Here is a 12,169-nt window from a genome sequence, read left to right on the forward strand (position 1 = left end):
ACAATAACCAAATAACAAGAGGATAAGCAATAATAATAATAATAATAATAATAATAATAATAATAATAATAATAACCGATAAACGAGATAAAGAAGAAGAAAGAACACGATAATTTGTTTGTCCAGTTCGGTCCAATAATGACCTAGTCTGGGGAGAGAGCAGTTCATCCGTTCCATTATATCAAAGAATAACTTTGCAAAGAAATTCACAATTGAGTTACAAGGATTAATCCTAATTCTACCCAAAACTTCTCGTGGTCAAGAGACTCAATTTGATAAGTGTTGCCCAAGGTGTGTTGAATAAGCCTTTGCTCAACCCTAGAGTCAACCCAAGAGAGAACCATTTTGTTTCTCTCCAAAAACCATAGCCTTGAAGTTGCGGCAAATTCTTATTCACTAACCCCTCACATGGTGCTCTGTTTCTCTCTATCAATTTTTCTATGAATAAAGCACTCCATATTTAAAGAAAAATATATGCCAAAAAAATAGTAAGAAATCTATTTTAAAATAAAACAAATTCAAGTCAGAGTGCCCTCCACGAAAAGATTTTTTTTTCACAAAAAATCAACAAACCCGCGTATTTTCGCCTGGGACGGAAAAACTTACGTCTGAGGCGGAGAAACAGAAACTATGAATTTCCTGCACACAAATTTTCGCCCGGGGCGAAAAACCTTCCGCCTGAGGCGCCAAAACAGCAACTTGAGAAAAAATTCTGACTTCTTTTTACCGAGATTTCAAGGCATATCCAACAATTTATGTAGTTAATTTTTTAAAAATAGAAAAAATGTTGTTTTCAATAAAAAAAATTAACTTTTTTATTTTCTTAACTAGTGTCTGGTTAGAATTCCAGTGACACTAATTAGCACGAACCTTTAACAAATTTACTCCAAAAAGATACAAACACCCGGCCCCTTGAAAATTAGAGGGGAGGGGCGTGTGCTCTGAAGATGTATTTTCATAATTATGGGGGATTAGTGATCTTTGTATAAAATTAGTTGAGACAAAAAAAAAATATTGTTGCAACTACAATAGTTGAAAGAGTTTTCTCTGCTACGAAGATTATCAAGAATGAGTTGTGAAATCGCACAAGGGATCATTTGAGAGAGATGTTTTTTTTATCAAGCAGTCTAATGACTAAAATTTCCCCTATTAAGGTGAATAATTGGGGCGTTCATGGTTCGAACTTTGGCCCTTGCATATTACAATATTCCTACCAAATGAACTATGTTCAAGGGGACATATATATATATATATATATATATTGAGATGTTTTTATTGAGATTGAAAATGAGAAAGTCATGCATTATTTTTAAAATATGACGGCAGAGAATATTTGTGATGTTTATTTTTTATATATATAGTGTCCCTCTATTCAAAATTTCTGGCTCCGTCACTGCACACACAAAGTGGAGTGACTGGGGTTCGAACCTCGATCCTGACGTATGATACTTGCAATTTCGATATTTCTGCCCAATTGTAACCCAATTGTAATTTGTATCTTTCATGATTAACGTGATAGTTAGTTGAATCATTTAAAGAATAAAACTTTCACTATCATTCATTTAGCATTTCCCATTAAATTAAAATAATACTATTTTTTGGTCGAGAGAGCATCAGCATACATCTCATTTGAATTTTGCATTTTTTTTAAAAAAATAACAATTAGTTGTGTTGCTTTTAATAATAAAATAAATTTTATTTAATTTAATAAAATACACCTGTTTTTGTGGTGTTCTTAAAGTACTAATAAAATGAATTGAAATAACTTTAAATAACGATATATTATATTATAAAAAATGATATATTAGTGAAAAAAAATTAATAAATGTTATATTATTAATATTTTAAAAACATAAAATAATATTAGACATACAAATATTATATAAAAGAGAAATGAAGATAATCTTATTGTGCTTCTTTCCCTTGTACACAACAACTTCCAGAGTCCACAACTTGTGCATCATGCACAATATGAGTAACTTGTTCATGTGTAGGTTGGTGCCCCCATAGTGCTTAACGTGCCTCCGTCCATGTGTGTTTGAATTTCCAATGACTATAATTATTTTATTTTTATAAAAAAAGTGTATAATTATTATTATATGTTGGATTTTATACTATATTAAGTTATAAATTTTTATAACCTTTAATAATTTGAGCATATTGGTCTATACTATTTTTTTGGATATTTAAATATGGTTTATAAAATACCTGACAAAAAAAGGTATTTTATGTCTGTTAGTAGAAAAATCATGTCATTTAATTTGAGATGGATGGAGCAGTACAAATTTCAAACAAACAATTATACTCCTTCCGTCCCAAATTGAGTGACACAATTGACTATATTGCATTATTCACAGATATTATTTTGACCATATTTTTCTACTAATAAATAAAAATAAATATTAACATATAAGATGTTGTTGGATTTGTTTCTATGAGTATTTGCAAAATATCAAATTTTTATAATTTTTACTATAATATAATTAAAAATATTAATCGTCAAAATTACGCATCGACATACGTAAAACAGTCAACTGTGTGAGTTAATTTGGGACGGAGGGAGTATCAAATTCTAAACTCACTTTTATACATGAATGTATTCAAAAACAAATAATTTCAGACTCAATCATTGTTAATCATAATTTATTCAAAAATCAACAGACACTAGTGTTTGGAAAGCATCAACAAAATCAAAATGAAAAACTATTGGACTAGAAACGACATAGGAGCTTATAAATTAGATGATTTCTCACCCGACCCCCGTATTTCTTTTCTATCCCCTGAATTTCCATTTTTGCTCTTGGGGGTACTGCGATTTATTTACAAACCGAAGTTTTTTGTCATTCTAAAAAAATTCAGTTTATATGAACCAAAATATTGTGTTCCAAATTTTTTTTCAAGATTTCCTGCATAAATTCTGCATGAGACCCTCAACTTCCACAATTTATTTGAAATAATAAACGATATCTGATTTGAGTAAACGACCACTCGTTTGAAAGCTTAGGGTGTCAAGAATACAAATATAATTTTTGTTTTGAGGGTTAACTATCCAATTGGTTCAGTTTGACCAAATAATGAGTACTGGTACAAAAACAGAGCATAAATTTTTCTCAAACTTGCAGGTAGATTTTCTCATACTGTACTTAATGAAATTTAACAAATCCGGTGTCAATCTTGTTATAACTTTTGTTTTCTTTACACTAAATTAAAAATCATTAGCATAAGAGTTATATTCAGAGAGATATAATAAATTTACCACATGTATCTCTACAACATTTTGCAGAAACGTTTCTCAAACTTGTAAGTAGATTTTTGCATACTATACTTAATGAAATTTAACAATTCCGGTGTCAATCTTGTAGTAAATTTTGTCTCCTTTACACTAGATTAAAAATCATTAGCATACTACTTATATTCAGAGAGCTATGATAAATTTACCACAGTATCTCTACAACATTTTGCAGAAACTTTTCTCAAACTTGTAGGTAGATTTTCTCATACTACACCTAATGAAATTTAACAATTTCGGTGTCAATATTGTATTAAATTTTGTCTTCTTTATACTAGATTAAAAATCATTAGCATACGACATATATTCAGAGAGCTGTGATAAATTTACCACAAGTATCTCTACAACATTTTGCGAAAACTTTTTTCAAACTTATAGGTAGATTTTATCATACTATACTTAATGAAATTTGACAATTCCGGTGTCAATCTTGTAGTAAATTTTGTCTTCTTTACACTAGATTAAAATTTATTAGCATACGAATTATATTCGGAGAGATATGCTAAATCTACCACAGGTAGCTCTACACGAATTTTCACATAAATTTTTCTTCTTTTTGGGGGTATATGTTATTTCAGTTTATATAAACCGAATTTTTTTTCAATGTTTAAAAACTTCGGTTCATAAAAACCGAAGTTTGTTGGCAAAAATTTTTCAAACCGCAAGAGGCAAAATGAGATTTTTGAGGGTATAAAAAAAAGGCGGGGGGTCGGAAGAGAAATGATCTCTAAATTATATCACAGGTATTAAAATTCACTAACAGTGGCGGATTCCAGCCGCTGAACTAAACATGTTAAATTGTTCGTGAAATTATTGTAGAAAATTTATTTGAAATATTAATATTAATGTAGAAAATTTATTTGAAATTAAATATTTAATTTTATTTTATATAATATTGTTAAAATATAAGTGAAATTATTGTGTTAATTATTTCTTGTAAATTTATTTATTCAATTTTTTATGTTCTAGTGACAAATAATGGTCCCTGTATATTTTTAATCAAAAATTAGAAATTTTATTAGGAATATTTAGAGTAATTTAGTAAGTTTGATATCAATTAAGTTTATGATATTATTATATTTTTATGTATAGATTGTTATGTTTTGTTCCTAGCTATAATCTATTTTGTTTCAATTTTTAAGCATATCATCTTTCTATATTTTTTTTTTATAAATTTATTTTAGTGAAATTACAATGAAGGATATAAAACTTGCAACGTGGTTAAAAGTAATAAGGATAAATTAGGAACCTTGGTGGTAATCGATTTTAATATATTAGTAATAAATATCATATTTTCTCTAACTTTTACCCTCATTATCTTAATTGAAAAAGTTTAAATATTAATTGAACATATATATTTTTTTATCATAATTTAACATCTAATTTTACTAAACACTTCAAATTCAATCGGATAACGGGAAAAGATATGGTGCATAAGCCAGCATGCATAAATAACCCAGATTGCTTAGCGTCCCGCAAATTGCTTAGCGCACCCCCATATTTTTTTTTAAAAAATTGATTAATTGAATTTTAGTTTATTGATTAGGGATAATTTTCAGAGTATTATGCATGGTTAAATGTTTTGGTAGTTAGTTTTTAAACTAAAATTATGCCAAAACCATTTCGCTGTGGAATGGTTTCAGAGACCTGTATTCCAAAATCATTTTGTTGTGGAATGGTTTCAGAGGTATATACTCTAAAATCATTAGATATACTTAATCATGCCAAAACCATTTTGCTGTGGAATGGTTTCAGAGGGTTGCACTCCAAAATCATTAAATGTACTTAATAGTTTTTATGTTAATTGTGATAAATTAAACCATAATTAATGTACAAATTTTAGTATGTAATTTTAAATTAAAATATGGCTATATAATCATCCGACACTATTAATTTAAAATGGGTTCTTATAGTATGTACTTCAAAGAAACAAAAATAATTATTTAGGGCGCGCTAGAAATCTGGGAGAGGAAAAAAACATTGGGGGCGCGCTAGAAAAAAAACACTGGGGGCGCGCTAGAAAAAAAACTTTGTGGTGGGGGGGGGGGGCGACTATGCATATGGGGGCGCTAAGTAATCTGAGGTCACGTTAAGCAATTTTCGTTATTTATGCATGATGCATAAGGAAAAAGTTTATGCACCATAATCATTCACATTTACATGTCTTTTGATAGCCAAGTAAAGTAACATAAATTTCAACAAGTCATTGTAGAGTGATTCTTTCTCGACAATTAAATGATTAAAGATGGTGTGCATGTTTCAAATGTTTTTCATCATTTGTTGTCTTGAATGATTAAAACAAAATTTTCTTTTTAGTTACTAAACTACTTTAAGTCTGAACCGTAGTCTGATCTTAATCAAATGGTTAGAATATTTAACCCCACTGCATACAGTCTAGGTCCCACAAACCAATCTACGTCCCACAAACCAATCTCAACTTTGTTCGTCTATGAATTAGTTGACTTTTAAAAGTTTTAAAAATAGGACTAGGACTGACGGTTATCTCAAAAAAAAAAAAATAGGACTGACAGTTATCTTTTTTTATGGACTAACTAGTAGCCTTTTAAATGCACCACCATGGGAGTAATGGAAACCTATACCTACAAATATTTATGGTGGGTAGAATAATTACCGGAGATGGATTGTCTCCGGTGAGAATATCTCGCTCACAAATTCTAATGGGTGTAGGTGTAATTATGAGATACATCAGTCTCCCACCATGCCTTGCATACTTACACGTTTATTTGTTTATTTTATAATATTAAAAAATAAAATTGGTATAAACTTATGACTTGTTGATCCAATTACTTTAGTCTAAAACATTAAACAATAATTAAGCTCTAAGCATGACAACACTAGAGAAGCATTACCAAAACAAACAGAAAGAATAAGCTAAGGTAGAAAATGATACCCTTTTTTCCAAAAAGTAGGGTGTAAATCCAGTTTGAGATATACCATACCATTTCCATGTTTGTCATCATTCAAAACTTGAGTTCATTGTAAGCAAACTAATAACTATAAAAACTTCCATTTGTCATAGCAATTTTAGACTTTTGTCAATCATCACTAAAATAAAACTAGAGATAAGAAAATTTGATTGTTTATCAGAAGACGGCTTTGAGGGACTATATTGACTAGCCTTACAACTTGAAAGACGCTTATTTACTATAACATTCATATAGCAATATAATATAGGATTGTCTACTTTTTTACCTTCTACAACCTCAAAAAGCATTGGCAAACGTCACGTTAGACGGAGCTAATAACATACCACCATAAAAACTTGAAGAACTGATGCTATGTCACTAAAAGTAAAAAGCCATTATGAAGGGTGAACACTCGAAATACAGTAATACATCCATGTAACATAATCCTCACATGTATCGAAAAAATGCAAGCACCACGATACATGAGGGCATGACAGATGGTGTGAACAAAGTCTACAAGGAAATAGATTATTAGTACCAGGCACATCAAATTTATGAGAATTTGAGTCAATATCTAAGAAAGAGGATAGGTAATAGTACATGAGCTAAAGACAGTGCACTATCTCTGGCCCTAAACCTCAGTCACATTCACTCCTCTTCTTCAGCCTCTTCCAGCCAATTAACAAAGGGTTCCAGTGCCTTCACAAAGGTTTGCCTGTACCAGTTCCAAAAAAAGCAACTGTGAGTAACTAACATTAAAATGAGATTTTTTTTTATTAAGCAGAAGCAATGTTCACAAAAATTGCATACCTTCCTTTGGGGTTTGTTCCTTTACGGAACCAATGAAGAATGGTATCTTCAGCCAGCACATCTTGGTCATAGAGAGATCTAATAATCTCAGGGAACAGTTTCATCAGTTTAGCATCCTCATAGCATTGCATCTGTACTTTGTACATCAGTTCCAGCTCAAGTTTTCCACTGGTGCAGAAAGTATTCAACAGTTCTGCCCAAGTTTTTACCTTTATCATAAACAAAGTGATGTCATCAACAACTTCTATTGAGAAAAATATCAAACATATCGGCAAGAAAACTGGGTGCTTTTCTTGATAAGCAATCGGATGGAAAATCCATAAGTTAACATAATCATATTCAAACTGCCCTTAACACCGTTTAAGAACACATTCACCCACCCATAATATGTTACGTTAAGCCCCTCCACAATCAGCAAAACAAAGTACAAACCAATGAACATATTACAGTCAAGGATAATTACGGTTAAGGACGTCATATAGATTGACTCAAGGTTAAATGGAAAACCAATGTACGCAAGGTTAAGGATAGCAAAGGCGTAATTCTAAGAGATACCTTGCGCAGGGCAGCATTTGCATTCTGTTGCTGATTTTTACCAGACCACTGAACAGCATCCATTAAAACATCCCATAAGATCCGCACAATCTCAGTTTCTGGCAACTTAGCATCTCTAACCCGAAGCTTCACAGTCTCAATAACTTCAGATATATCAGCCTCCTCTGTTATCTGTGTTGTTAAAACAGACTTCATTTCCTTCAGTGTCACCTCAAATATTTTCTTTTCATTATACTCTACCAAGGCAGTGAGTCCTTCCTTGCTAAAAAGTTGACAAAGAGGCTGATATAAGTTTCATCAAAATTAACAGAGCAATAAGAAATTATAAAACATTCTACCAGTCTAGTTAAATATTCAGCTGTAAAAAATATAGAATAGCAATTCAATGCTAAAAAGTTGACAAAGAATAGGTAGATACCAGTCTAGTTAAATATTCAACTGTAAAAAAGGACTAATAGAATAGCAATTCAATGACACAAAGTCTTTTATATCAATCACTGCTAGAAATTTCAAGCAGGTAAAAAACAAAAATACTTTGTTGACAAATTAGCAAATGTTTAATCTAAGAAAATGTGATACAGCGCATCCAGAAAATTCTAAACTGTATGATAAAAATAGTACAAAACCACTGGCATTTATAAGGTATATATAACATTGTGATGCAGATCCGGTCTTGTGCAGTTCATTCAGCTCTACTTTGGCAATGGCAGAAAAGAAAAATTGGTTATATGCAGGGATTAAAAACGTCCAACACATCCCCATTCCCCAGAATATTAATTTAGACTTGAATGTCTGCCCTTCTAAAAGGATGCTACACTTAAAATTGCACAGATTCAAGTACCCAAATATTACATTAAAATTAGTCTCAAGTTATCCTACAGAAATGAAGTGTTCACAAAGTGAGTTCATCAAGGCTGCTGGAATTGCCAAATGCGAAATAAACAGAAGAGCCATTGGCCTAGACAAATAAAATAATAAAAAAAAAAACATTTTGAAGCATTATTTGTAAAGATGAAAGATGAATCCATGTCACTAACAAGATTTACCTGAAATGCTCAGAAAAAGACTGGTTAGTTCTTTTTGCAGGGGGGAAAAAGACCAAAAGATTGTCCTCTATTTTCCCACGTTTCAGGATTGAAATAAGATCATCGAGGCTGTTGTCATTCAAATACACCTTAAAGAAGTCCGTTATAAATGTCAGAACTAGCCCTTTGGCAACAAGGTTATCTTTAAGAAGTGGTTGGAACACAGTCTCTGGTGGGAGACCAGATAACTTCTGGGAAAAAGCAAGTGCTGTGAAAATTGCCAACTTTTTCCTCTCATTTTCCTCAAAAAGCTCCAAGGACTGTAGGAATCTTCGCATGACATTTTCAAGGTTCTTGATGAGAAATGGCCTTCTACGCAAAACTTTCTGTATGTAGATCACAGATGGTAAAATGACCTCACGTTTTGCCTCATACTCTATTATGGAATAAGGATGGCGTTCCCCCTCATCAGGCTTGGTAGTTCCAGGTTGTGTGCGGCCCCCAGTGAAAATAACCTACAGTAATGCAACACCAAACAGATAATCAGCTGGCAGTAGAAGATCACAAGGCATTGAGAACATTGAAATTAGATGATGATCTATAATCGATGTTTTAGTACATGGAGTAAGAAAATTGAAGTGTATTCCATGTCCTATTTTTTCCAAAATCTAAGACTATCATAATTGGTCTTATATAATAGGTAAAAAAACCAGCATTAAGGAAAAAAAATGGCCACGATGCTGAATAACATGAAGACTAGCTCCACATCCTCTAGGAGAATGGTATACAAGCAGTGGAGAAATTCTTGTTTTTTCAAAAAAGCCAATATAAAATATAAGTACATGGATTTCAGGCTATGACAGTGCCTAGCAGGTGCTTTAAAAGGAACATATCCTATTAGTGAACAACCCTACTGAAGAGAGAGAGAGAGAGAGAGAGAGAGAGAGGGAGAGAGATAGAGAGAGAGAGAGAGAGAGAGAGAGAGAAGAGAATAGAGGGGGGGCGGAGGAGGAGGAGAGAGTATACGTTACACACAGATCCAGGTTTTCAAATAGCAGAAAACATTTAAGCACCAAACTATAATAGTTATAGTATTAAATTAAATATTACTATATTAGTATTAGTATAGATAGATAGGTAATCAAAGCTTGTATGTCCAAATAACATGAAATATGCATCTAATACTCCTAAAATCAAACATTTCCGAAATGAAACCTATAATTCTGAAATGAACCAAGAAACAAAACACTTTCTACTGGTTTAGGAAGCTTGCCTCAAAAAATGTGTCGCCGTATCTTGAGAAGTTGAGGTCAGAAGATTCAATGCTTTTTGCAATAAGTTCCTATTAACATAAATTACTCAAATCAGTTTTGCAAGTCAATCAAAGCATGACAAATACTATACAAATACCAATATTCGACAAATAAAAAGGATGTAAAATGCAATGATAATATACCAAATCACCAGCATTATCCAAGTAAATCTGGACCACTGCATCAGCAAATGCTGCAGGGTCCAGAGGCGCCGCAATGTTCCGTTTGCGGGTCTTAATCCGCGTGCCACTGGTGGTTAAAAAAAATAAATAATAAGAACCTCAACAGATTATACAGAAATAAAAAATAACACAAAAATAAGCTGCATGGAATAACTATATATCTATATATATGTATACAGACAGGTTGACTGAGAAATTGCATACAATTGAATACACTTTGCATAACATGGTGCAAATAACTTAAGCCATACTCGCAAAGAAAAAAATAATTAAGTGAATTAAGTAAACTATGAGTGCAAAAATGTCATCTTTCGAATTTAATCGACAGAAAGTCCAATACAAATAGTTCATAAATACTACTATTGAGGTTTTTAAATTAAGGAAAAGAGGACAATTGATAAAAAAAGTCTTACCCGAGAGTGGGTTTCTCCTTGGAGCTGCAAGAAAAACAATCAACATAAGGCTTTGTTAAATTAAACATATTTCAGTAAATAACAATAAAATTGAACAGAAATATTTCATGAACTGATATGATATGTAAATCGATTGAAACCAATTGTAATCAGAACTTATAAATCATTAAAAAGCAGTTGAAAGAACATCAAAATATTACTTTTTTTAAAATCAATAGGAATTAGGGTAACCGAGAGGAAACCGATTTTGGATCTAAGAAAACCTAATTGACGATAACCCTATAGATCTAAGAAAACCATGATTGAAAATAATGAAAAAAAAAATCGTTTTTTTCCCGTAAAAATGAATCGGGAATTGTGAAAAAGATCGCATAGCCATGGCCTAGATCGGAAAAATAAGAAATAAAAAAAAAAAAAAAAAAAAAATAATAATAATAATAATAGGAGTGGGAACAAGAAGAAAAAATAGGAAACCTCATAAACTAAGACGAATTGGGATCGGAAGATCGGCGAGGCTTTACTCGGCGGTGGTTGTTGGCGGGGAGAAGATGTAGTAGAGAGAGAAAAGGAGAGAAGAACGAGAAAAAGAAAAAAGAACAGAACTGAGTTCGGTTACGAACACACACAGATATTTATCATCATCAGTGTATATAAATAGTACTTTTTTTTTTACAAAATATTTAATTTTAATTTATTAATGTAATTTTTTTTTCTAACCAATATATTCTCTAGGGCAATTGTCTGGTTATTCAAAATCGCTAAAAACAGTCATTGAACTCAAGTGGTTAATGAGTTTCACTAAAAATGACGGATTTCGGAAGAATCGGAGTTCGATTTCTGTGTGGAACAATTTCTTTGCCAGACTTTCCTTACCTCGCGGCCGAACTTTATATTACTAGAGGGTTATAAATCAAACAAAAAAAAATCGCCAAAAAAAAAATTATAAATCTGCTAACAAACTCACACAATCCATGTTGATAGTATAAAACGGCGTATTGCATAAGCATATATATATTTGACTATATTGAAGTGTCTGAAATATCTCACTGGATTAAACTTAATCCTACACCGCACCAAAGATTAATTGTTGTTGTCCATAAGTTATAATGTTAGACCATTTTAAGTCGAGGTTCAAAATCGAAATCTTTTTAGTAATATTTATCTTTTTTTTGTATAAAAATAATAATTAACTCGTCTGTTAATCAAATGTCTAATTGATATTTTTTGTTTGGAATACCGTCTAATTGATATCAATTTAAAGGATTATTATCCTCCTTTAACTTGTATTACATTATTTTCACATAAGTGTAACATTGATATCAGTTTTCCCTAATTCATGATTATATTTTATATATATGATTTTAACTTTTATGCAAAAAAAAAAATCGTGTTATAAAGTTTTCATCGTTGTTTATTGTTCGTTAATTTTTGTTGAAAATTTGTGGGACACGAAGTTGGTTCTCTCATTACATCCAAAGTTAGAGATATAACTCCTCACTAGTTACTTAAGGGTTCAAGATTCTTACCACCTAAACAGTTTAATGTTGGTAATTTTAATACACTTTAATTGTCGGTAAACCTTTTAAAGAAAATTATGGTAAACCACAATTGTTTATATGTGTGGTTAAAAAATTTAGTTGTCATTAGTTAAACAA

At 31.3% G+C, this 12,169-nt stretch overlaps 1 protein-coding gene across 1 annotated transcript; it reads right to left on the bottom strand.

Moving 5' to 3' along the window:
• Positions 1-6,587: 6,587 nt before the first annotated feature.
• On the bottom strand, positions 6,588-11,143 carry LOC123893144 (basic leucine zipper and W2 domain-containing protein 2-like). The gene is made up of 8 exons (XM_045943068.1): positions 10,989-11,143; positions 10,515-10,538; positions 10,063-10,168; positions 9,880-9,948; positions 8,628-9,121; positions 7,582-7,843; positions 7,027-7,235; positions 6,588-6,931 (listed from the first exon to the last, which is right to left on the bottom strand). The coding sequence occupies exons 1-8, from the start codon at positions 10,991-10,993 to the stop codon at positions 6,865-6,867; spliced, it is 1,236 nt and encodes a 411-aa protein (XP_045799024.1). The 5' UTR covers positions 10,994-11,143; the 3' UTR covers positions 6,588-6,864.
• Between the last annotated feature and the right edge of the window lie 1,026 nt (positions 11,144-12,169).

This window comes from Trifolium pratense, linkage group LG6 (assembly GCF_020283565.1).
Source record: "Trifolium pratense cultivar HEN17-A07 linkage group LG6, ARS_RC_1.1, whole genome shotgun sequence".
NCBI lineage: Eukaryota > Viridiplantae > Streptophyta > Magnoliopsida > Fabales > Fabaceae > Trifolium > Trifolium pratense.